Source organism: Chelonoidis abingdonii, chromosome 2 (genome assembly GCF_003597395.2).
Source record: "Chelonoidis abingdonii isolate Lonesome George chromosome 2, CheloAbing_2.0, whole genome shotgun sequence".
NCBI lineage: Eukaryota > Metazoa > Chordata > Testudines > Testudinidae > Chelonoidis > Chelonoidis abingdonii.
Genome location: NC_133770.1, coordinates 254,748,145 through 254,775,934, shown reverse-complemented (window position 1 = coordinate 254,775,934; position 27,790 = coordinate 254,748,145). Strand labels below are relative to the sequence as shown.

The 27,790-nt window shown below is 42.7% G+C and overlaps 1 protein-coding gene across 2 annotated transcripts in view; it reads right to left on the bottom strand.

Annotated features, from left to right (window-relative positions):
- RIPK2 (receptor interacting serine/threonine kinase 2) overlaps positions 1-25,332 on the bottom strand; it is a 42,109-nt gene extending 16,777 nt beyond the window's left edge. Inside the window, exons 1-4 of one of the 2 annotated variants that reach the window (XM_032788268.2) lie at positions 23,968-25,332; positions 15,714-15,867; positions 6,021-6,176; positions 1,189-1,346 (exon numbers count right to left, since the gene is read on the bottom strand). In XM_032788268.2, coding sequence (XP_032644159.1) covers positions 1,189-1,346; positions 6,021-6,176; positions 15,714-15,867; positions 23,968-24,155 — 656 coding nt within the window. In that variant the 5' untranslated portion in view covers positions 24,156-25,332. Of the gene's footprint in view, positions 1-1,188; positions 1,347-6,020; positions 6,177-15,101; positions 15,217-15,713; positions 15,868-23,967 lie in introns of those variants that run through there. The other variant, XM_032788269.2, reaches the window with a different exon arrangement.
- Positions 25,333-27,790: the final 2,458 nt, after the last annotated feature.

Sequence of the window (27,790 nt, the reverse complement as noted above, 5' to 3'; positions counted from 1 at the left end):
AAGGGGAGAGTTACAGGGATAGTATCTCGCCCTGATTTCTTGCTAGGAATGCCAGGTGCTTCCTCTGAATCTCAAGGGGAAGAGCTAATTATGAAAGTTAATGCTCTGTCTTCCAGGAAGCCCAGGCTTTGTCTTGTCAGTTAAGTCTCTGAAACTGGTTCATCTCTTATCACTGCACCCACACACCTACATGCAAAAGTCCCAAAGTGTCAGAAGTCCTAGATATTTTTAAAATATACGAAAATTATGCATCTGACGAAGTGGGTATTCAGCCACGAAAGCTCATGCTCCAAAACGCCTGTCAGTCTATAAGTGCCACAGGATTCTTTGCTGCTTTTACAGATCCAAACTAACATGGCTACCCCTCTGATACGAAAATTATGGAATCCGTGACTCAAGTAGCAAAAATGCAACCTTAATAGATATTCTTAAAAACTATGCTTGACTGCCAAAGGTCATCTGTCAACTGTTAACCATCCACTTCCTCAACTCAATCCCCTCCTTGATTGTTTAGACAAGCTTTAAGTTGGTACCCTTCTGAGCTAACTTGTTCAGTATCTCTTACACTTAGAAAGCAACTGCTGTTGTTTCTTTTACAGGTAGCTATTACTCTATATGTGCCATTCAAAAGCTTACTGGAGTAGCTCTCCCTGGATTTCTATATGATATATACTCCTATATGAATTTCTATTTGATGTATATTCTGTTTTTGCCTGTCCATTCTCCTGACCTTTTGTAAGTTAATGCTTTCTCTCTCACCCCATGTTTGTCTTGCAAATTATATTAAACTCTGCACATAAGCCACAGTTGATCTCTTAAGTAGGTGTGCATAGTTTGTTCATCTGGATGCTTGCACTTTCTTTTGCTACTCATTTGCTCTCTCCCCTCATCCATCCTGTTTTCAGCAGGGTAATTCTATTCCCTGCAAGCCCTGATCTTTGGGATGTTCAGAAAATTAAACAACATTGGGTTAAGTCCAACCAATCCCCTTTTCTAGTTATCCTGGTTTTACCTGAATCTCTAGGTCATTATATTTGTCCTAGTGTTTGCTAGGGAAAGAGGTTTTCAAAAGTTGTACTTTATCCATTCAGTCTCCCAAAATAACTTGTTCTGGTTCATTATAATCAAGTTCCTTGGACAATTTTTACTGTTTAGTTTGCAGTGCCACTGTAGGATAACAGTCAGTACCTGTATATATCATGCTTTACACTTGCACGGGTTTTCTGATTGGGATTATAGTCTTCAGGTGGCATGTAGATAATAGTCCCTCCCTCTGGCAGAGATTTGTCACCTCGTGATTGTGATGTGGACACCATGCGCCATTTCGATAAACCAAAATCCGCAATCTGGTAAAGAACAAAAATCTGTCATTCTGAGAGAGCAGCAGGTCCCATCTATGCACTGATGTTAGTGCAAGTTGTCAAAAATAGAACTGAATGAAGAGTTTGTATAAAAACTCCCACTTGAAATGAAAGCAGCTATGGTATTCTGCTAGCTACAAAAACCACCAACCTTGATTTAAAAAATGTTTCCAAATCAGGGTTCATGTTGTCACCACTATATTATTATTTATTAATTATTTGAATTACTGTAGCACTTAATCGCCATAGTTATGGACCAGGACCCCACTGTGCTAGGTGGTATACAAAATAAATAGAATAAAAAAATGTTCCCTCCCATTGCTCTCTGTGGGCAACACCTCCCATGTAGTCCACGATTTGGCTGTGGAATTCACCCTTGCTAAAAAACTGCATTTCAGAATATCAGCTTTCCTTTCCAAAGACCAAACACTTATGTTTCTAGCCCTTATGGTTGGAAAGAAAATCTTGAAAACATTAATCAAGTGTAAAATGATGCAGCTCTATCCAAAAACAACAACTCAGAGAGTGGTGCAGTTCATATCATCTCAATCAGTGCTCCTTGGACCAAGATGCCATAGAATTAATCATTTTGGCTGTGAAATTTGCCATTTTGCTGCAGATAAGAACCCAATATTTTGTTTGCTGTTTCCATGTCTGGCTGGGACATGCCTGAAACTGCTTCTTGTTCTCTATCCTTCCCTACAAGTGAAGAGTTAATTCGTTGGCAATGCACGCACCTGTGGTGAGGTGTCTACCTCACCCCTCCACTTGCCCTGAAGGGATTAATGGAAGCCAGATGGGCCAATTAATCTTTTAGTCCAAGAGGAAAGTGAACCTGTGTGGGAATAGCAGGAATGACTGCAGGGAGAGGTCTCCAATCACTTTCTGGGAGAAGGGAAGTGTGTTAAGGGGGGGCTATCGAGACAAGTAGCCCACTATTGCTCCCTGGGAGGAAGGAGTAGAGAGACTGACAAACCCCAGAGAGTGGGGGAGTTCTGGGGTAGGCAGCAGCCCAGGGAACACGCAGCAAGGTTGGGGACTGAACAGACCTTGGCTGCATGTTGTAGGGTCCCTGGGCTGGAACCCGGAGTAGAGAGTAGGCCCAGGTTCCTCTACCTGATACTGGGAAAGTGGCACTGGCAAGGGAGAGAACTGGAAGACTGCCTTGGCCACTATGGGATTGACAAGAAACTTTGGAAGACTAAACCCCAGAAGGGGGGAATGCTGAGCAACCTGGTCAGAGGCTGAGTCACAGAGAGGACAACTGCGGCTCCTGAGAGTGAGAAGAGCAGCAGAGGAGAAACTGATGGGGTTTAACCACTAGAATGGGCGTTGCTGTGATTGAGCTAATCCCCAGAAGTGCCAGGAGGTGGCATCACCCAGCAGTGAATATAGCAACCTGTCACAGCATCCCACACTGTTCCACTGAACCAGGCAGCAGGGGATCAGGGAGCAAGAGCTGGACTCCAGCTTCCAGCATGGGGGAGAGAGAACCAGAAGTGTAGGTTGTCCAGTTGAGATACCTAGAATACAGCACAGTGGCCAATGGGTGGGAATCCAAGGAGATGAAGCAACCTACAAACTCCCCACTTTCCTGGTACACACACAAGAGGGAAAGAGAGTTCTGAGCAAGGCTGCCTGGACAACATTGCAACAACTCAGATCTATGGATATGAGTTTCCTGGAGAATACATGAGAGGCAAAAAAAGTCAAAAATTATTGACTGGTGTTATGTGACTGACTGGGCCATAGTTGTGTGTATTTATGTAGGATGGGTGGAAGTGAAGGAAGAATATTTAATTGGAACAGAAAAAATTAAGGTGTTTGTAATGGGCTTGATTTCATTGTGTCAGAGAGTACATGGCCTGTCTACAAGAGCTTTCTCCTGACTAGCTTTTGAGGTCATTGGGGGGAGGAGAGAATGATTTTAAAACCAATTTGCATAATGCACTTGTGTGTGTCTGGTCTCATTGTAATTCAACAGAAATCTTACTCATTTAGCAGATATCTGATGCAATCAGACGCACTGTATGACTGCATATTTTACATATGTTCAATACTTTCTTTTTTATAATACATAGCAGATGTATCTAATATTACTCCTTCCATTTTCTGCCAGTTATCAAAATCTTAATTTCACTCCATGCAAAGGTAGCTCAAATAATTAGAGAGCTAGTTAATAAACAATGAACAATTAACCCCCACACAAAGCATCTGTAGAAAAATTCATCTTAAAACATTAACCATCCAAATTTAATGCAAAGCATCTCCCTCAATTACTGTAACAGTGAATGTTCCAGATCGTCCATTTTAAATTTTCAAACTGTTGATGAAAGGAAACAAATCTTAATCAAACTGCTTTTATTTCTACTCAAATTATAAAACTGACCAATAGTTTTCTCAACAAATGGATTCTTCATCACCAATACTTCCTTCTCTTTGCCTCTGAATTAAAGGTCCATAATAAACCATGAAAGTTAAGATGGTTGAGAAACAATTTCACGTATGTTTTGTTCTATTTTAAGGTGAATATACAGCCTAACAAGCAACCAAGGCCTTGATCATCCCCTCATCAATTCTCCTTCAGGAAGCATCTGCCAGGTAGGTTTCTCGCCTTCCCATACGATCCAAACCCAGCGTGTGCATATTTGAAGAGATGTTCTAAGGCTACATTAAACACTGCTGAGTGAAGCAATTTGGAAGCAAGACTGTACATCACATATTACACTGTGGCTGGGAATGGGAAACCCACCAGGGCCTACCTGAGCTCTTGACTTCAGAACTTGAGCAGTCCTTCGAAGGAGTTTCTACTCTGAAAGGACCACATTAAGGATTATCCTCAAGGACTTTCATAAGAAAGTGTTACCACTTCTGAATATTAGCCACTGCTTTTATTTCTTGCACTGCCTAATTACTTCTCTAATTCCTCTCTATTTTGTTAACATGAACTAACATTTTGCTTATCTTAACACTGTCTTATTATAGTACCTCCAACCACTCTTCTCTGCAACTAAACCTGTGAAATCACGACTACTTTTATGTTAATTTTGATGAGAATTTGGTTATTTTCCCTAGGTATAATCCCTTCAGATATCCACAGGTTCATCTCAGTTAAATTTCTCATTTACTAACTTTAATTTATTTAATCTGTATGGCAGACTGCATAGGCCAACATTATGAAAAGCCAGTGTGCTGCTAAAGGCCAGAAATCTGCAATTGGATTGGTGCAAGTCAACCCGTTTCTGCGAGGAACTTCCCTGAAGATGATGAGGCTCTGCCTTCAAAGACACAACTGCAGGACTGGAGTATTAAGTTTGTCCCTTCCTATCCTTGTCTGCAATATTAAAACACACTTCAGTTCCGTTACGTGTAAGGAGACTGTTGTCCCCTTACTAAAACTCAGTAGGATGTTTTGGGTGGCTAGCTCCCAGTACTAAAAGTAACGGGAAGGGTTGATGGGAAATCAGGACCCTGAGACTGACAGCCCCCAGGAACAATGGTGAGAGGCCAATGCTCCAGGTCAGCCTGATTGACAGGACGGGCAGGCTAATCTGGGAGTCAGGAGGCCAGGGGATCCTGTCCTCCATCTCAGCTAGAATTGCCTGGGTTAGACAGAGTGGGGCCAAGCTAAGGAGAAAGCAGGGCCCAAGCGGAGCTGGGGAACAGAGCTGTGCCACTGAGAGGTGCCAGAAAAGCAGCCCAGGAAGCAGGTCAGAGCTGGGAGCAGAGTCACAGATGCAGCCCACAGAGCAGACGTGTGCTGGGAGGAGGGCTGCAGCAACCAGAGCCAGAGAAGCAGCCCAGGGAGCTGGAGGCAGAGCAGCAGCAGTAGCTGCGCTCAGGCAGCAGAATGGAGCTGTAGCTGAGGCAGAGACGCTGGAGCAGTCCGGAGCTGGGTGTGCTGAGCAGCTGGGGAGAGCATGGGCGGCCCTGAGTAGCAAGCCCAGTGCAGGGAAACGCCCCCAGCCAAGGTGCCTGGCAGGCCACACTTGGAGGGGATTGTAACCCTGAGAGGGTGGAGGCGACGCTGGGAAGAAGAGTCCCGCCACCTAGAACCTGAGAGTGTGTGGCCACGACCAGAGCAAGTGTCCGACTTGCAGCATCCCTGCAGCACAGCCAGGGCCTGAGGGGGCCTGGGAATATGAGGAACAGAATAAACTGCCCTTACATTCCAGAGATGCTGGCTGTGATGTCCCTGTGCCACAGAGTGGGGTGACAGGTTTTCTTTTAACCTTTTCCATTTTTTCCTAATTTTTTTCAATTGATTGCTGTTTAATAAATTGTATTTTCTTTGAACTGTAGTAATGTCATGATCAGTGGGTCAGGGAAGCATCCAGTGCAGAGAGAGCATCCCAGAGTGGGGACACCCTAGCCTCTGCCCTAAGTGACTATGATAAGGTTGGGGGTCGAGCCCCGCCAGGAATCCTAGGTTCAGCCTTGTTGGGGTTACGAGGACTCTGCCGCACAGGAGAGTGGAAGGGGAGCCCTTGAGGTCAGGCAGGCCTCTGGGTAAAAGAAGTGGGAGCGAGGACTTGGATCCTTTTGCTAGCTCACTTCACCGAGGTAGCCAGGAAAGTTCCCCACAATAGCAGGACCATTCCCCCGCTTACGTATGCTCACTGAAGAGGAATATAGGGACTAAAATAACCAGGACCTTACCTTAACATGAAACTCGCTATCCAGTAAAATATTTTGGGTCTTCAAATCATGGTGCAGCAATGGAGGACTCATATTGTGCAGATAATTCACTCCCAAAGCAATTTCATACAGAATACGGAATCGCAGTGACCACGCAATGTCAGGATACGCATTTTTCTACCAAAGAAAAAAGAAAACCAGAAAAATCACAATATGATCGCTCATTTAAATATTCTAACAACAATCTTTGAGTCAGAGGAGACATACTTTGAAGAGGATTTTTTACATCTTTTATTCACAAATTTAAAAAGTGACAAATCACAGTGATTGGTGTTAATTTATATATGTTTTAACATTATGAACTATTTAATCACTCAATAGTATGCTCCTGTTCCTTACTCTATCAATTCACAATCATTATATATGCTGTTACTAATACACATATTGAATGACTTCGCAATGATAAAGTTCTAGATAAGATTTAGATATTATCATCAACAGATTCAGAGTGCTTTACGTAAGTGGTCAAGTATCTTCTTAAACTTCTCTATTCCATTGCAGAACACAGAGTCTTAACCACTGCCTTCCACCTCTGTTGGTCTCCTCCTTCAGTCTTTTCAATTCTGCTTACATTATGTAGTTCAATGTTATTGTTGGTCTACCTCATTGCCTCTTGCCCTAGGGGTTACAATCCAATTCCTGTCTTACGTTATTTAGTTTTCTAACTCTATGTACTAGTTATCTCCATTTTCATTCCAGAACTTCTTGTCCTAGCGGCTTCTGTTTTATCCTCCTCCAGAATTCTTTATTTGTGACTCTTCTTCCCCCAGCCATCAGATACTGAGGATTATTCTGTCAGCTGTTTATTAAAAATTGGAATTTAGATAGTGAAGTCTTAAAACTCCAAGTTTCAGCACAATATAGTAAGACCAGCTTTACAATAGTGTTAAATATTCAAAGTTTTTAGTTTGGAAGCAAGATTTCTGTTTCTCCAGATTGGCTTTAGAGTTACAAAGGCATGTCTGGCTCTTGATACTCTGGTTTTAATGTTTTTATCTGCTCTACCTGTTGTGTCACAGATCAGGGCATTTTCCTGTTTCCCCTCAGTGGTCCAGCCAGGGTACCGACTGTCAGGCTTGCAGCTCCCCAGCCAGTGCCTTTCTTGGGTGGAGACTTATATTTCACTCCCTTCTGACTAGGGTATTTCCAGGCTGAGAAGTTCCTGGCCTTCGCTGTGTTATTCCCAGCCTGTGGTTGTAATTTACCACATAGTTCTTTTTAAGTAAGCCTATTTTATTTTTAAGGTAAAAAACATTACTCAGAATATGTTAAAAATAATAAAATTACATGCATGCTAATACAATTACCAGAGATCACCCTAACCCTAACATGGGTTCTGGAATTCACCAACCCCCCAAAGGGGTTTCTCTTGTTTCAAGTTCATCATAGCTTCAGCTCAGAACAAGCACATAGTCTTATGGGGCCTCAGTAGGCTAAGTCCTTCCAATCCTTCCTTAAACAATGGACCAGAGATCCTGTCTATTTGCTGGACCAGGAAAGTCATCCAAAAGTCTTTTCTTTGTCTATTGGTCCATGGAAAATCCATTTTCAACTAGTATATGCAGACCTCACTAAGGGGTCAGTTCAAAGGGGCTCATAACCTGAGGAATTACATTAGCATCCCCCTCCTCCTAGAGGAGTGACCTACAATTCCAAAGTAAATATGCACAACTGCATTTTTAATACAATGGACCCCCAAAGTATTAAATATAATTCAATCAAGTTTACAGAATTAAATTAAACCTTAGCCTAATTCCATAAGGACTGTGCAGGATATTATCAGTCTGTTGCATGTTGTACTTACAATGCCGTCAAGATATGTGAAATATCGGACCTTTTTTGTGTCAGTCCCAGAAAATGTTAGTGGTGTTGTGTGTTGATTCTTATGGTTTTAGTTTTCTCAGTATTTATTTTCAACCTTATTAATTGTGCATAAGCCTGGAGATCATTTGTTTTGGCTTGCATGTCTCTATGGGTAAGTGATAGCATGTTGATGTCATCCACAAAGTCAAGTTGGTCTAACTTCTGTTTGAAAATTCATTGTATGTCCTTTCATTCTTCTGTACTCCCTCTCACTACCCAATCCACTATCAGTAAAAAAATTCTGGGTGCATAAGACATCCTCGCCTGATGCTCAGAGCAACTTTGAATGGTTTAGTCAGTTCGCTATTATGTAGTACTTGGCATGTCATATTTTCATAGAAGCTCTGAATGAGCCTCACAAATTTTGGAAGGATTCCATAGTGGTGTAGCAATTTCCATAAAACAGTTCTATCCATTATACCAAAAGATTTTTGGAAATCTAAAAAATTCATATAAAGTGGTGATTGTCGTACAATCAACAGTTCTATGTTGATACATAAGATTATTATTTGATATGTACCTGATTTATCCTGTCTGATCTATGCCTGTATCTTGAATCTACAGAGGATGTGAGCTTTTTAGGTGACAAATCTGTGGAACTCTCCCAGATGTCAATAGAGGAGGTTTTGGAATAAGCTGATAAATTAAATAGTAGAGCTGTCAAATAATTTTTTAAAAATCTCAATTAACCAAGATTTTTAAAAAATTGTGATTAATAGCAGTTTTAACAACAGTGTTAAACAATAGAATATCATTTATTTCAATATTTGTGGATGTTTTCTACATTTTCAAATATATTGATTTAAATTACAACACAGAATACAAAGTATATATTGTTGTAGCCGGCATTGCAAGGTATTGATGTGCCAGATTTGCTAAACAGTCCTATGCCTCTGCTTCAACTGCCATTCCAGAGGACATGTTTCCTTGCTGCTGACAGGTTCTGCTTGATAATGATCCAAAGCAATGCAGACTGACGCACGTTCGTTTTCATCATCTGAATCAGATGCCACTAATGGAAAGTGGATTTTTCTTTTTCGGTAGTTCTGGTTCTGTAGTTTCCAAATCGAAGTGTTGCTCTTTTAAGACTTCTGATAGCATGTTCTACACTTCGTCTCTCTCAGATTTTTGGAAGGCATTTCAGATCCTTAAACTTTGGGTTGAGTGCTGTAGCTACCTTTAGAAATCTCATATTGATATCATCTTTGCATTTTGTCAATTCTGCAATGAAAGTGTTCTTAAATCGAACAACTTACGTTGGGTCATCATCTGAGACTGCCATAACACGAAATATATGGCAGAACACAGGTAAAATCATGGAGCAGGAGACATACAATTCTCCTCCAAGGAGTTCAGTCACAAATTTAATTAACACATTTTTTTTTAACGAGAGTCATCAGCATGGATGCATGTCCTCTGGAATGGTGGTCAAAACATGAAGGGGCATACAAATGTTTAGCATATCTGACATAAATACCTTGCAACACCAGCTACAAAAGTGCCATGTGAACACCTGTTCTCACCTTTAGGTGACATTGTAAATAAAAAGCAGGCAGCATTATCTCCTATAAATATAAACAAACTTGTTTGTCTTAGTGATTGACTGAACAAGAAGCAGGATTGAGTGGACTTGTGGGCTATAAAATTTTAGAGTTTCTGAGTGCAATTATGTAACAATTCTACATTTGTAAATTGTACATTCATGATAGGGACTGCTTTACAGTACTTGTACGAGGTGAATTGAAAAATACTATTTGTTTCTTTTACAGTGCAAATATTTGTAATCAAATGTATAAAATGATCACTGTACACTTTGTATTCTGTGTTGTAACTGAGATCAATATATTTGAAAATGTAGAAAAAACATTTATAAAAAAACCAATTGGCATTTTATTATTGTTTAACAGTGCGATTAATATTTTGAATTGAGTTAATTTGTTTGGAATTAATTGCTTAAGTTAACTGCGATTAATGGATAGCCCTATTAAATAATAGCAAGTCACCAGGATGAGATGGTATTCACCCAAGAATTCTGAAGGAACTGAAACATGAAACTGCAGAACTACTAACTGTGGTACGTAACCTATCATTTAACTCAGTTTCTGTACCAGATGACAGGAGGAAGTAATGTTACACCAATTTTTAAAAAATGCTCCAGAGGATATCCTGGCAATTACAGGCTAGTACGCCTAACTTCAGTATCTCACAAATTGGGTGAAACTATAGTAAATAACTGAATTATCAGACACATACATAAATACACGTTGTTGGGGAAGAGTGAACATGACTTTTGTAAAGAGAAGTCATGCCTCACCAATCAATTAAAATTATTTGAGGGGGTCAACAAGCATGTGGACAAGAGGGATATAGTGGATATAGTGTACTTAGATTTTCAGAAAGCCCTTGACAAGGTCCCTCACCAAAGGCTCTTAAGCAAAGTAAGCAGTCATGAGATAAGAGGGAAGGTCCTCTTATGGATCAATAACTGGCTAAAAGATAGAAAACAAAGGGTAGGAATAAATGGGCAGATTTCAGAATGGAGAGAGGTAAATAGAGGTGTCCTCCAGGGATCCACGCTGCTCAACAAATTCATAAATGATCTGGAAAAGGTGGCAAAACGGTGGGGCGGCAAATTTTGCAGATGATACAAAATTACTCAAGGTAAGTCCAAAGCAGACTGAAGAGTTACAAAGGGACCTCACAAAACTGGGTGACTAGGCAACAAAATGGCAGATGAAATTCCACACTGATAAATGCAAAATAATGCACACTGGAAAACAACACCAAGAATACATACAAAATGGTGGGGTCTAAATTTAGCTGCTGCACTTAAGAAAGAGATCTTGGAGTCATCGTGATTAGTTCTCTGGAAACATCTGCTCAATGGGCAGCCTCGGGCAAAAAAACCTAATAGAATGTTACAGACTACTGCTAAAGGGATAGATAATAAAACACAAAATCATAATGCCACTATTTAAATCCATGGTACATCCAGGCATTGAATACTGCCTGTAGTTCTGGCTACCCCATCTCAAAAAGAGATATTAGAATTGGAAAAGGAACTGAGAAAGGCAACAAAAATGATTAGAGGTATGGAACAGCTTGCATATGAACAGAGATTAAAAAGACTGGGACTTTTCAGCTTGGAAAAAGAGATGACTAAGGGGGGATATGATCAAGTCTATGAAATCCTGACTGTGGAGAAAGTGAATAATGAAATGTTATTTACGCCTTCACATAACACAAGAACCAGCGGTCACCCAATGAAATTGATAAGCAGCAGGTTTAAAGCAAAGAAGCACTTTGCACAATACAGTGTCAACCTCTGGAACTCCTTGCCAGGGGGTGTTGTGAAGGCTAAAACAATAATGAAGTTCAAAAAAGAACTAGTTAAATTCATGGAGGATGGGTCCATCAATGGCTATTAGCCAAGATGGTCAAGAATGCAACCCTATGCTCTGGGTACTATTAGCCTCTGATTGCCAGAAGGAGGGAGTGGATGACAGGGGATGAATTATTGCCTGTTCTGTTCATTCCCTCTCAAGGATCTGGCATTGGCCACTGTTGGAAAACAGGATATCGGGCTAGATGGATCATTGGTCTAACCCAGTATGACTGTTCTTATGCACTGATTTATTTATTTTGCCTAGAATAATACATGTAAATACCTTACCTGTGAGAGACATCCATTCTATGCCCCTCCAGTTTTTACACTGAGGTTCTCTCTCTTTGGCAGCTTCACTATATGACCTCTTTTCCACTGATTTAGTAACTTTTCTTCTTTCCATGTATTTTGTAAGAAGCCTATCAAAATGTCCATTGTTTTCCTCAAATCTGCCTTAAGAACCTCTGTTGGAATGTTACCTAGACCTGGTGCCTTTCCATTTTTAACTGATTGACTGCCCTCTCTACTTCTATGCTGGTGATAGGTTCTAGTTTGATGTCCAGATCTTCTCCTTTCTCTATATCTGGGGGGTATGCCCACTGGCTCACCATTCAGCAGTTGAATAAAGTACTGCCTCTATACATTGAATTGTTTTGATGTCTTTATCATTACGTTGCCCTTGTTGTCTTGAATTGGTCAGTTGGTATTTGTTTTTCCTCTTGATAACTACTGAATGATGTTGTACACTGTCTTCATATCATTTTGTGCTGCCGTGGTCTGTGCATCTGTTGCCACTTTATCTATAAGTTCTCATTTGTCTTTCCTAGCACTCATGTTGGCCCCTGTGCTCTTTATGGTATATTCCTCTGAGAGAGAGAGAGTGTATGTATATGTCTGTGTCTGTTTTCTTGGTCTTGCTTGCTTGATTTAGTTTATTTCCTGTCATATATCCTCAGATAACCATTCACTGTGGTGTTTCTTCCTGAATCCCAGCATTTCTTCAGAAGTTTTAGTGATAGTTTCCTTTACCCATTTCCATTTGCCTTCTACTGTTCCATCATCTTCAAGCACCTGTTAATGGAGTTCTAAACACTGGTTGCATTGTCATCTGTTTTAGGTTGGTGATGTTATAATGTAGGCATAGCTGTTGTTCAGACATCTTTATTTTTATTCTCAAAATATCTACCACTAATTCATGGTTTGTCCCCATATCTGCCCTGTTCCTTCTATGTATATCTTCTAATGTTCTTCTTCATTTGAGCCACATTGTAATGTGATCCATTTGGTTCTCTGTTCGGTGACCTGGTGACCTCCAAGTTATCTTAGTAATACTACAGTGAAGGAAGATATTTCCTCCAAAGATCAGGCCATTTGTTTCACAAAAATTAGCAAACACTTTGCCACTTTCTTTCCACTGATGCCTTGTTTCTGTAAAATAGCTTCCCTGACAGTGTTATTGCACCCTACTTTAGCATTCATGTCTAGGTCAAAGGATAAGACGCCAGACTTAAGCCAGTCCACCGGCCCACTTGCTAGTAAGCCACTACTGTAAGAAACAAAGTTGTTAGAGAAATCTGCGCTACCCCTCAATTCACAAATTCAATCCAACTCAACCTCATTCAAATAGACTTACGAGAGATGATGGCATGAAAAGGCCAAACGCACAAGGAAGTTACCCCGCTGATGAATTTTCTCTCTCCTAAATTGGTATGCAGAATGTGCGGTGTGAAGGGACATACCCTTCTACTGGCCGCAAGGAGGTTAACAAGCTCCTCTGGGCCTGTGCTGCTCTAATGAGGTGCACCTGTTCCTGGAGGAGAAGAGGCTTATCAGGGAAAGCCTACCATAGGAAGGGACAGTGACCAGGGAGAGGCTGTGAGTAACCGAGGCAGGCCGGGTGAAGAATAGACAGTCACAGAACAGAGCTGCCCTGGCTGACAGCCAAGTAACACACCCCAGAAAGAAAGGTGGGGGATATAAACCTTATGTAGGCGCAATAAACTTTCAGAAACTGAGCATGTAAGACCTATCCAGGGACTGTCTGAGAGGCTGACCACTGTTTCAGCCAGACCCTCCTCTAACAAGGGGCAGGGACAAAGAAGAACCAGCCCTTTGCCAGGGAGCAATTACCCCCAGAAAACTCCCCTAAGGGCAGCCACTGGGGGAGCAGAGAGAGTAAACCAAGGACAGTGGGACCTGGGGTGGGGGGGAAATGTGTCTAGGGAGTGCTACCCCTCCTATATGTGTATACTATATAAGCCTAGAAAAGTGGTCCAAATAACAGAAATTGACAGATATAAACTAGATATACTAGGCCTAAGGGAAATGAGACAAATACTTTCTGTCAACTGAACACATTTTACTATATTCTGGGCTACCAAATGCCAGTGACATAGGCAGAGATGGCAAAGGTTTTATATTATCAAAAGAGGGCAACCAAAAGCCTGACAGAATGGGCACAAGATCTGGAAAGGATTATAACAGTACAATTTACATCAAAGTTTCAGAAAGTGCCCATTATTCAATGTTTTGTGCTCCAACAAATCAAGCTAGCCAAGAGGAAAAAGAAAACTTCTACTTGTGGCTACAGAAAATAATACACAATATTCCAAGAAGAGATGTCTTCCAAGTAAAAGAAGTATAATATCCCCATTTTACAAATGGGAAAGCAGAGGAACAGACAAAATGACATGTCCAAGGTCACCCAGCAGGCCAATGGTAGTTGCAAAAAGAGACCTGAAATCCTCTAAATCCCAATCGAATGCCCTGTCCGCCAGACAATACTGCCTCCCAGTGATGCTAGACTACTCTAAAACTAAACACAAACACTATCTTTAAAAATGTTATGATTGAATTTCTCAGCTTTTGTGGATATGTTTCACAAACTGAATATGAAAGTTCAATCCTTCATTTTAAAAAAGAACAACTGAGTGCCCGAAAGACATGCTTGTTATAGTTTTGCAATTTTGGACTTACCAGTTTGAGTCATAGTGTTCTTTTAAAAGACTATTCGCAGTGAAAAGAAAATGAATGCACATTATTCATATGAATGAATTACTCCTGCCAAAAAATTAATTAAATTCCACACCAAAAAATTAAACTCTGTGCACAATATTTTAAAATTCTGCAAAATTCTGGATATTTTGTCAAAATAACACAATATAACCACACCAGTTTCAATTATTTTGGTAATTTATTTCAAAATACCTCTCAGTAAGCATGTCTGTAATGATACAGACAACAACCAAAAAAAATTCAGGAAACGATTTTTTGACAAGTAGATTCCTTACTAGGCATATAAAAACAGAACTTTGAGTTCATTTAAACTACACTACAGAAACGTATATCCCACACCCCTCAGAAGCAGTGCAAAGGCTTAGGGAAGTCGAGGTAATGGAGGAATTGAGAGAGAGGGAAAGAGCCTGGGAGCGAACCTGGAGGATTGTTGGTGTGGGTGGTAGAAGTATGGAAAAGGTTTTTTTTGGGGGGGGGGGGGGGGGGAGAGGAAGGATTGTTAGGGAGTTGGGGAGCCTCCCCCATGCAGACCCTGGCTGACCCCTAGCCTCTCCCAATCAGTCAGGCACATCTGCCCCTATCTCTGTATGTTGCCTATGCCCTATCCCTATGTGGCCATGCAACCCACGTGCCCCTGCCACTATAGCTGTCACTATACTAGCTCCTGAGCCTGCGTCCCAGTCTGTTTCCTACCCCTGCCCCATCAGCCCTTCTGAACCCCAGTCTGTGACCCCCAGCAACCCTGTGTGCCATACCCTGTCCCGTCTGTGCCTCCTCACCTGGCGCTGCTGTAAGGAATGCAGCTGCCAGATGACTGCCCTTTCTTCTGGTGCTGTAGCAGCCCCGGGTGGCCAAAAGGCATAATTGCAGAGCCTCTCCAGCAGAATGTATATTCTGCCGACAAAACAAATCGGGGGGGGGAGGGGACGGGGAGAGGAGAGCGTGAATTCTGCACGTGCGCAGTGGCGCAGGATTCCCCCAGGAGTAATGAGTAAATGCATGCATGCACAAGAAAGGCCAGAGATTCTGAAATTAGTACAGAAATGAGTACAGCTATGTGAGCTCTCACTGAGTTTCTAATTACTTGCAAATCACAGCTGATTGTTTTTAACTTAGCATTCATTTCCCTGTAATTTCTCTAAAGCCCCAAATATTGCAACTGTCTTAATGGGAGTAGACTGCTGCACCCAGATAAGGCCCCACTGACTTTAAAGGGGCTCTTCATAGATGTAGTCTGCCTGCACAGAGTAAATTGCAGGCTAGAACCCAATATTTTTTTCCATTAAAAAAATGTTTACTACTTAATTTCCTCACGCATGCAAAACAGACCATTTAACAATAACAACTAGAAGTGACACACAAAAAGCTTTAGAAAAACACCATACACTTACCCCATGTATAAGTTGGTTTAATGAACCATTTGTCATGTATTCAGTCACTATTCCCAGAAATTCAGGCTCATTGCAAATTCCCAAAATTGGAAGAATATAACTGAACCTGGCTTTGTGTAAAATCTCCGCTTCTTTTAAGAGATTGGTTCTTTCACTGCAAGAAAAAAAATGAAATGACTAAATCAGTGCTAAGAAACATGCAATTATGATTTAGTTCATTTAAATACATTATGTTTACTTTTAAGGTAACAAAAGAAATACACAGATGAAAGGTGCTCTGAATTAGCTTTACAAAATTAAGATCTCACTATACAAAAACATTGACAGCACTACAATTTATTTTTTACTGGACTGTTGTCTACAATTATCACAAAATGCTTCACAACAGATTACAATCTATAGATACAAATACATGTAAACCTGATGGGTTATGTTTTACTACACAGTAGCATTGATAGATATGCCACAGCAGGAGTTAATTTTTTCAGCAAGAATAATTGTGCCTTGCCGTGGCAGGTTGTCTTTCTGGTATTTATACTCTTGTGTGTATTTCTATAATACTTGAAACATAGGTTCCCTTAACATTTCCAAATTTATCACTCTAGTGACAATTAGTATCTCCTTGTATTTTTGGCATATTGTGGTACCACTATAACTACAAATGGGAATTTTCAATTATATTCATTGCTTGTCGGGAAAGCCGACTGCTGCAGAGGAGCATGTGGCTCGGACACAAACTTCTCTTAGGGGAGAGTCTGATGATAGGGAATCTCCAGGTTACAGTCAGGAACAGAGGACGGAAGAGGATAATGTAAGGGACGGATCAGATGATAAACAGTCAACAAACTCTAGAAAGTCTAAATAATCAAGAATGGGTGAACTAGAGTGCTTGTGATTAAGAGATATTGATATAAAGGCATACAGAAACCTGGTGAATGAGAGCAATCATGACACAATCATGTACCCTGGGTACAAAAATAATATGCGAAGGACAAATAGGTCATGCAGGGGAGGATGCGCACTATAGGTGAAAAAAAACATAGATCTAAACTAGTAAACAATTTAAGCGAAGCCACAATGTTCGTATAAGAATCACAATGATATGAAGTTTCATGCTCAGATAAAATATAACATAGGGACTAATCGACCATGACCAGAACAGTAATAGGAGATAGAAAGCAAGAAATTAGAATGATATCAATAAGAACCCAATAATAGTGGGGATTTCAATTAATCCCCGATTGGACTGGCACATTTCCACTTCAGAACGAAAATGCAGAGATAAAATTCTCGATACTACAATACTGCTTCATGACAGCTGGCACGGAACCCGAAGGGGAAGCACTCTAAGATTTAATCTGCGTGAGCCACGAGCTGGTCCAAGAGGTATAATACAGGACTGCTTGAAAGAGTGACCATAACAACACATTCAACATCCCTTGTGGGGGAAGAAACCTCAACAGCCAAACACTGTGGCATTAAATTCAAAAGAGGGAACAATTACAAACTGAGGTTAGTTAAACAAATAGTACAAGGTACGTGATAAAGGAACCCGCAAGTTCATGCCCTTTAAAGATACAATAGAGCCCACCTTAACGTATACCAAATTCAGAAACACAGTTAAAGAACAAAACACCGGCTTAACAACCATGAAAAGAACGATGAGAGATAAAAAGACTCTTTAAAAGCGGAAGCAAATCCTAGAGGCAAATAAGAAAGAGCACACACTGCATCCCCGCTTAAGGCAAAGTGTAATACAAGAAGCCAAAGGAAGCTGTGAAGAGGCAGCCACACAAAACCAAAGGTAATACAAAATGTTTCTTTTAGTAAATCCAGACAGCAAGAAGCCTGTAAACAATAGGCCCTTGACATGAATACAAAAGGAGCGCTGTAAAGACCGATAAAAAGTGCGGAAAAACTAAATGGACTTTTTCTGTCAGTCTGTCACGGGCTGAAGCATGTTTAGCGAATTCCCAAAAACTGCTGTTTTAGGACAAATTTGAGGAATCTGGTCACAGATGGAAGTAGGTCCACTAAGGAAGCGTTTGGAATAATGATAAACCAACCATTACAGTCACCACTGGGGACCAGATGGTCATCACCACAGATCTGGAAAGAGACCCAAATTGAAGTTGTGGAACTATAACTAGTTTGTAACCTTCTTTAAACACGCATCGGAACCCCAATGAACGGAAGTTAGCTAATCTAACACTACATATTAAAAAGGGCTCTAAAGAGGTGATTCCTGAATTACATGACCGGTAGTCTAACGGTACCAGGCGAGCATAATTAGTCGAACAAAGTCTAAGAATTAAAATTGTGCACATGAGAAAAATACTGTAGGCGATAACAACATGGGTTCTCCTAAAAGAAATGGTCTGTACTTCAATCATCACAAGTTCTTTGAAGGGTCAACACACATATGGAGAAAGGAATCTCAGTACTATAGACTCTAGATTTCCAGAAAGCCTTTTGGACAAGTCCCTCACACAAGGCTGCTTTAGTGTAAATTACGCTGTCAGTAAGATAAAGGAAGTCTTTTCATGGATTGGAATGGTAAAAGACAGGAACAAAGGGTAGATAATGTAATTCTCAAAATGGAGAGCGTGAACTAAGCTGGTGTTCCCCAAGGTCTGTCCTAGGACCAATCCTATTCAATTTATTCATAAATGATCTGGAGCAAAGGATAGAACTCATGAGGTGGCAAGTTTGCAGATGATACTACAACTAACTCAAGACTTTTAAAGCACCAAAGCTGGATTGTGTAGAACCGTTCAAAAGATCTCACAAACTAAGTGACTGGGCAACAAAATGCTAAATGCAAATTTTAATGTGGGATAAATTGTAAAGTAATGCACACTGAAAAATAACTCCAACTATTACGTACAAGTATGACTGGGACGCTAATTTAGCTAAACGAGTCTGAAAAAAGATCTGGCGTCCAATCGTGGATAGTTTCTGAAGATGTCCACGCAGTGCTCAGAGGCGGTTCAAAAGGCAACAGGAGTTAGGCCATATGTAAAAAGGGGATACCAGAATAAGATGAGAATATAAGTTATTCCCTTAATATAGAATCCATGGTAACGCCCATCTCGTCGAATACTGGTGTACAGATGTGGGTCTCCTTAACCTCATAAAAAGTACACACACCAGCACCACAAGAAAAGGGTTCAGAAAAGGCACTAAAAGAGATTAGGGTTTTGGAGAGTCCCATACGATGAAAGATTAACAGGTCAGCCTCTTCAGCTTGGAAAAGAGGAGACTAAGGGGATACTGATAGACGGTATATAAAATCTAACTGAGTGAATTTGATGAACGGGGATAAGGAAAAGGTTATTGACGTTATTCCCATAATGAAGAACCTAGCGGTCACAAATTGAGACGTAATAGGTATCCCCCCCCCCCGGCAGTTTTTAAAATAAAATAAACGGAAAGTCTTCTTCACACAGCGCACAGTCACTTGTGGAATTCTTTACCTGAGGAAGTTGTGAAGGCTGGGAACTATAACAATGTTTAAAAGGGAACTGGATAAATTCCATGGTGGCTAATCACTACCTATGGCTATAGCCCAGGAAGGGGTAAAGAATGGGTCCCTAGCTCTGTTCATCAGAGGAATAGGGAGCGGATGGGCAGAGAGAGACACTTGATCATGCCTGTTTAGGTTCATCTCCCCTGGGCACCTGGATTCAGGCCATTCTTGGGTGGCTTGTGGTTTTTGTTGTTTTTTTGTTTTTGGTGTTTTTTTTTTTGGATGGCAGGAGAGAGATCACTTGATCATTGCCTGTTAGGTTCACTCCCTCTGGGGCACCTGGCATTGGCCACTGTCGGTAGATAGATACTGGGCTAGATGGACCTTTGGTCTGACCCGGGACGGCCGTTCTTATGTTCTTATGTTGTTTAGTATAAAGTGGGGAATTTCCATATTCATCTCATGAGCCAAAGCTAATGGAATTCAAAAGGCTTCTAGCTTCTTTGACTGAGCAGACACCAGTGCACTCTAGGAAAATACAAGTTAAGATAAACACATTCCGTGAAAACATAATTATCCAAAGAGGGGAAAAGAGAAATGTTTCAAATTAACTATTCTTGGTTACCAAGAAAATTTTCCAATCTTGCTTATCAAATAAAAAAATATCACCAAAGACTGCTTATGGCCCTGAAAGACATGAAAAGCAACACCACCCACAGGAGATGCTTTTCAGCTGCACGTGAAGAGATGTTGTACAGTTGGAGATATACTGTCTGTGCTGTTTGGAAGAAGGCATTACAGTTTAATATTGGTCTTTAATTCCAGGGAACGATATTAAGAAAACAAAGTTTCTTGCCTTCAAGATTGCAGGGTAAAGTTTGATAATGTGATCTGAGTGGATGTACATATTTTTTTTAAAAAAGAGGTAGAGGGTAAAAACCTCAAAATATGGGAGGGGGATGCTTTCAATATCATGATATTTAAAACAAATCATTTTTTGGAGGCTGACCTCTTTAAAAAGAGTATTAAAATATTAAGGAAACTGTGGCAACACTGACTGAGACATAACTTATACCAATACAAACTATAGTGTTTACATAGCTTGAGCAATGAAAAGAAACTAAACCCAGACTCAAGGTCAATGAGGCTCTGCACAAGCACAAGGATTTTCCCATGATATCTGACTGCAGGATTTGGAGCCCTAAAGCAATGGTTCTCAACCAGAGGTACATGTACCGCTGGGCGTACGCAGAGATCTTCCAGGGGATAAATATCTAGGTATTTGCCTACTTTTACAACAGGCTACATAAAAGGTACTAGCAAAGTTAGCAGAAACTCAAATTTCATACAGACAATGACTTGTATACTATATACTGAAATGTAAGTAAAATATTTACATTTCAATTCATTTATTTGATAATTATATAGTAAAAATGAGAAATTAGGCAATTTTTCAGTAATAGTGTGATGGGACACTTTTTTAAGCAACTAGTGTAAGTGAGGTGAAACTTGGGGGTACACAAGACAAATCAGATTCCTGAAAGGGGTACAGTAGTCTGGAAAGGTTGAGAGCCACTGCCCTAAAGGGTAAGAGCCCACTAGGTTCTGGAGGGGAAAGGGCATGTTTTTGAAACTAAGATTAGATTATTTTATTACAGAGAAGGTTAGAATCTGTAGGCCTGTGAGACAAAATACGGTATTTAGAAAAGAAGTGTAGCCATCAGATCTTGAAGCCAAATAGGTATAGAGAAGCAGGAGTTGTTCCTGATGTTGCAAGAAGGCAGGATCTTGCTATTAGACACTACAGAAAATGAAAATGCTATAGAAAAAGCAGTTTGAAGTATGGAGAAAAATCCATAAATGACTAAATCTGCGAGAGATATGAGTAGGGGTTAACCCAGCCTAACTCCACAAAGAATATTCATTCTATACTGGACTCTGATGTAAACAGGAAACCATGGAAATTTCTAGAGGGAGGAAATGACTTGTACTTGTTTCTAGGAAAGTTGATAGGATGAGACAGCTCATTTTGGATGATGTGGAATTGAAGGAGACATTAAAAGAAGAGAATTGTAGTGGTCAGGTAGAAAGGATGAAGACATGAATAAGAGGTGTGCCACAAAATTGGTTGAGAATCAGATGCTTCATGGTGGAAAGTTTTCCAAGGCAATAATAAAGCATATTTGCACCCGGTTGATGAGAAGCAAAAGAGTTTGAATAACAAGACACTAAACAACTTGTCCTTATATTTTAAAATTTACCATATTACTTAGCAGCATTTGGAGTTTCCTTCTTTGCTAAATTTTGTCTAATTTCAGCAGAATGACTTCTCATCTTTTTGGAAGCCTTACATTTATTCTTGGGGATGCCAAGACTAATACCAATAAACCCTTCTCTCAGCAGCTTCTACTCTTCAGTAGCTGAAATAGGAAAAACTCAAAAGATTAATATTTTGAACTTGGCAATTCAATTTTAACAAATAAGCCAACAGGCTTTTTTGACATATCTCAGTCAAAGTTTTGTTGTCAAAGACAAAGACAATGATCATTACTCTGATCAACTTCTGACTGAGAGAGCTACACTGAAATATTTGGGGTTGTCACCCTTTGGGATTTGTTTTCCAGTGCTAAAAATCACAACTTCATTGTACATGAAAACACTATCTTAAAAGTTCATGAGGATATACTGTCAGCCAATGAATGCATCTGGAATACAGGGGAGACTGATATGCAAATAAAAATGGATTTGATGACTTCCTATTAGGAAGTAACTATCATCATTGGTAATCTTCCAGAAAACACCATCTTAGTTACTATGGGTGCAGAAGTTCTCTACATCAACATTCCACAAAAAGATGGATTACAAGCCATCCCCGATAATGTCATGGCAAACCTGGTGGCTGAACTTTGTGACTTTGTCCTCACCCACAACTATTTCAGTTTTGAGGATAATTTATATCTTCAAGTGATTGACACTGCTATGGGTACCCACATGGCCCCACAGTATGCCAACATTTTTATGAGTGACTTAGAACAACGCTTTCTCAGCTCTCGTCCCCTAGCGCCCCTACTCTATTTGCACTACACTGATGACATCTTCATCATCTGGACCCATGGGAAGAAGGCCCTTGAGGAATTCCTCCAGGATTCCAACAATTTCCACCCCATCATCAACCTCAGCCTGGACAGTCCACTCAAGAGATCCACTTCCTGGACACTGTAGTGCAAATAAGCGATGGTCACATAAACGCCACTCTATATTGGAAACCTACTGACCCCTATACTTATCTACATGCCTCCAGCTTTCATCCAGACCACATCACATGATCCACTGTCTACAGCCAAGCTCTAAGATACAACCACATTTGTTCCAATCCCTCAGAAAGAGACAAACACCTACAGGATCTCTATCAAGTGTTCTTAAAACTATGGTACTCACCTGCTGAAGTGAAGAAACAGGTTGACAGAGCCAGAAAGGTAATCAAAAGTCACCTACTATAGGACAGGCCCAACAAAAAAAGTAACAGAACGCCACTAGCCGTCACCTACAGCCCCCAACTAAAACCTCTCCAGTGGCATCATCAAGGATTTACAACCTATCCTGAAGGAGGATCCCTCATTCTCACAGACTTTGGGAGACAGGCCAATCCTCACTTACAGACAACTCCCCAACCTGAAGCAAATACTCACCACCAACTACACACCACACAACAAAAACACTAACTCAGGAACCAATCTCTGCAACAAACCTCGATGCCAGCTCTGTCTGTATATCTATTCAAGGGACACCATCATAGGACCTAATCACATCAGCCACACTATCAAGGGCTCATTCACCTGCACATCTACCAATGTGATATATGCCATCATGTGCTAGCAATGCCCCTCTCCCATGTACATTGGCCAAACTGGACAGTCTCTATGCAAAAGAATAAATGGACACAAATCAGACATCAAGAATTGTAACATTTCAAAACCGGTAGGAGAATACTTCAAACTACTTGGACACACAATAGACTTAAAAGTGGCAATTCTTTAACAAAAAAAATTGAAAAACAGACTCCAATGAGAAACTGCAGAACTAGAATTAATTTGCAAACTAACATGGCTACCACTCTGAAACCTGTATCATCATAAACTCCACCAAGCAATTCAGCACAGTCAGCACACTCACTTCTGATTAAACCAGATTGTAAACGATTTGGGGCAGGGCTTTCCTTACTTCTCACTATGTTTGGGCAGTGGCTGGAACAATGGGGAAGATGTGGGCCTCCATGTGTTACCTCTCTATAAATGGTAATTATTAAGAGGAAGTGGAGGGCTGAAATAAGCAGGGGTTCTGTAGTTCTGACTGGGCACACTGGCAGGGTCATCTGCTCGCACTATACACGCTCCATCTCACCCTGATCCTTGCTCCTGACTTCACTGGGGCCCAAAAAGCACTCAATACCTCACAGCACTGGGCGCTCGAAGAGTAGCCACTAGCTCCCATTAGCCTTCATGGGGAACACGGGCAAACAAGCCAGACCTTTGAAGCGGGCCAAAGCCACGGAAAGATTAAGGTAGGATCAGCTCCCGGACGAGTATGCGAGCAGCACCCGCTGGTTCCCCAGAGGGAGAAGGATCGGGGCCATGGATGCAGGGGGACTGGCGGCCCCGGAGGCGCTCCCTGGACCAGACTGGGCGGCAGGGGATTCCCGTGGGGGAGGGAAGGACCCGTTGTGGCGGCTGGAAAAGTCAGGAACAAAACTCCCCGGAGCCGGCCCAGCCCGCGCCCCCCAGTTACCTGTCTAGCAGCGGCCCCTGCAGGCACTTGACGGCCACCGGGACCCTCCAGTCGGCGTGGCGCGCCGAGGACACGGTGCCGTAGGCGCCCCGGCTGAGGAAGCACAGGTCGGGCAGTTTGCTGGAGGGGATGGTGGGCAGCGCGCAGTTAATGCTGTGGGGCGAGCGGCCGCCGACCCCGCTGCTCATCCTGGCGCCAGGCCCCCGGCCGCCGACGCGGCCCGGCTGCTGCCCCGCTGACTAGGGCTGGGAGGCGGCTCTGGGAGGCGGCCAGAGGGACTCGCAGGAAGCCGGGTTCCGGATTGGCTGGCTCTGGGACGCCGCCAGAAGGACTCGCAGGAAGCCGGGTTTCGGGCTGCCTGGCTCCGGCCTCTCCCTACCCCCACGCACCGGCAAAGAGCGCGGGGACTTGCCCAGAGCGCCCCCAGGCCGGTCACCGGCCTCGCCTCTTCCCCTCCACTAGCCCCGAGTCGCCAGCCTCGTCAGGGGGTCCCGCTAAAAACCCCGTCTAAGTACCCCCGCCCCCTATTCCCCTCCAGCCACGGGGACCCCCCACAGCCTCCCAGCCCCCTTAGCCCCCCCCTCCAGCCTCCGGGACCTCCCCACAGCCTCCCAGCGCCCTTGCCCCCGCGCCGAGATCTCCTTCCAGCAACAAAGCGCGGCTGCGGTTTCAGCCCCTTCCCGGCTCCGAGCGTAGCCGCCAGGGGCTAGAACTCGGCCCCCCGCTTCCCTGTCTCCGGGCGCTTCTTCTTGCAGCCAGAAGAGCCCCCCAGAACCATCGTCGCACGCGGGGAGCCTCCTACCAGCCTGGGCTGAGGGAGGGGGATAGGTGCGCACACCAGATCTTCAAAGATCAAAAGTAAGGGGAGCCCTACTCGCTGGGGACAGGAGCCTCGGAGAGCGCCGGGGCCCGAGCGCCGCCCCCAGCCAGGGAGCCGCACATACAGCGACCCTCCAATCTCAGCTGCTCTCGACGGAGGCGGCGGTGGCAGCGCGGGAGCCCTCGCCCTTCCCTTTCCGGAAATCGGCGGCTTGTATTCAGGGAAGTCCGAACCAGCGCGGTGCGTGAAGCCCCGCACTGGCCAGCCGGCTGGGGCTGGGAGCGAGCGCGCCAGGGTGGGCTTGCGGGAGGGCAGAACGAGCGGCTCAGTGTCGGGCGCTGTCTGCTTTCCCGCGTCGGTTCTCGGAACACAAGCGAGGCGAGCACTACAGCTCGAGCGCGTCATTATTGTAGCAACATTTTGGTAACTGTCATAGGTATCAGGGGCCAGGGTGTTACTGTGTTGTAACTGGTTTTGATCACGTGTACATGCCAAGCAAGGGAGGAGTGCGCTGTTCGGAAGGAAACATTTGAAACAAAACTTTTAAAGAATCGCAGTTCCTTAGAACGCTGTTCATAAGGGATGGCAAAGTGAAGGACAGCCGCCGCATAACGCCTTTGTTACATAAAATTGATTAAAATGTTGCAATTTGCCGTTTTTCCTTGACAGCCTTTTTTTGTTACTCTTGTTGCCTTGCAAGTGGGCTTTAGATCAGGAAAAATCGGGTAAGTGTTTACTTTCAAAGTGACTTTAGAGGTGATGCGTTTGAGAAGTCAGTGGACCCACAAGCGTGAACTCTTCCTTGTCACTTTCAGCGACTTTCTGCATGTTGAGCTGCTGCAAACATAAAGCTCACTAACCTTATTAAGTAACTTGTGCTGAGTGACCTAATACTAAAAGTTCTTCCTTTTGTCCCCTTCCGTTGCTCAGGCATGGTAATGGATGTGGTATAAGAAATCAACAGAATAAAATCTTCATTTCCACTATGCAAATACTGAGAAATGAAAGCCGGTAATTGAAAGCTGTGGGTTGTTGGGTTTTTCTGAATCTCACTTCCACTGATATTTTCTCTCTGACATAAAGTACTAGGGTAGATGGACCAGATTAAAATGATAATTGCCAATATGGCAGCTCTTGTATTATTTAGATTTGTTTCTTAGAGATTTTTCTGTGTATTGCTATTTTAAAAGTAGAAAATAGTTAACTCCCCCTGGCCCCAATTCTGCAAAAATTTTCTACCTGATTCACTTTATACAGATGCTTAATTTGACTCGTGTGTCCATCGTTGCAGGATCAGGACCAGTATTTGCATATTTACCAGTTATAGGTCTTCTGTTGTAATGAAGAAGTTTAAAGTAAAAAATATATTTTTTCAAACAGAATTGACAGATACTTAAATCATGATAGTAGGCCTACCTGTCACATGTTGAAACTGAAGGCCATATGCAACACCAGCTGGGGAGTATGGCAGTAGCCTACAATTTAATTCATTTCTCTTGCTGTGGTTTTATTGCCATTAAAGGACCATTATATTTCAATTTTATTTTAAAAAGATTCCTACATAGTGTTGCTAGATGTTCATTTTTTTACCAGAACACCCAGTCAAAAAGGGACCCTGGAGGCACCAGTCAGCAGCACTGACCAGGCCATTAAAAGTCCAATTGGCAGTGCAGTGGGGCTGTCAGGCTCCCTGACTGGCTCCGCGCAGCTCCTAGGAAGTGGCTGGCATGTGCCTCTGGCTCCTAGATGGAGGAGCAGCCACAGGGGCTCAGTGTGCTACCCCCGACCTGAGTGCCAGCTGGGAACTGCGGCCAATGGGAGCTACAGGGACGGTGCCTATGGGCGAGGGCAATGTGCAGAGACCCCTGGCTGCCTCTCTGCCTAGGAGCTGGAAGGACATGTCACCACTTCCCAGGAGCCACCTGAGGTCAGTGCTCCCTGGAGCCTGCACCCCATACCCCCTTCTGTACCCCCACCCCTGCCCCAGCTTGGCTCCCCTTCCATACCCAAACTCCAGGAGCCTGCATCCCACACCCAAACCCCTAGTCTCAGCCCAGAGTCCCCTCCTGTACTCCAAGCCCCGCATTCCTGTCCCCACCCCAGAGCCCTCACCTGCCCCAGCCTGGAGTGCCCTTCCACACTCTGAACCCCTCAATCCCACTTACATGCCAAACCCCCCATCCCTGGCCCCAACCCAGAGCCATCACCTCATCCCGTGCCCCAACCCCTTGCCCCAGTCTGGTGAAAGTGAGGGAGGGTGGGGGAGAGCGAGTGATGGAGGGAGGAGGGTATGGAGTGAGCAAGGGCAGGGCCTTGGAGAAGGGGCAGGGCCTCAGGAAAAGGGTGGGGTAGGGGGCAGGGCAAGGGTGTTTGGTTTTCTGCAATTAGAAAGTTGGCAACTTATCTCTAAAACTTCAAGAAGCTGGGAAGTTGAGGTAAAGGAAGAGGAGAGAGATTCTAAGTGTCTTCCTATGAAAAGTGGTTTCTAATAAATGGAGGACAAAAAAAGTGCTGTTTCTAATATTTGCTAAATATTTTTCAATTCCCCCCACTCCTGCTTCTCTATTGATCCATTGGATTATTTGTATCTCCTTGTTGTGTTTTTGTGCCCCAAGAAGCTTGGTCGCCCTTTCAGTCACTGTTTGTAATAATTGCTTTCATTTTCTATTAAAAGAAGTAAAGTTGGAATATTTAATAATCCCCACTATAGTCTTTGAAACAGAAAGTGAGCTAAACGGGACTCTAGAGCTACAAACTGCTACTGAAAAGGCAGCGTGTCACTTTGGAGGGAGAGAATCAGTTTAAAAACTATTACTTTCTTTTCCAGTCCTACAGCCTCAGCTACCTTGCTTCCCTCCCTCCCTCTGGTCTTATCCACATTACAGAGTTTTGTTGATTAATGATATGTCAACGCTAAAAAAAAGTGCTATAATAAAAATCGGTATTTCATTTCCACACTGTGTTCCCTCTGGTGGCAGAGCCCATCCACATTTGGAGCACTAA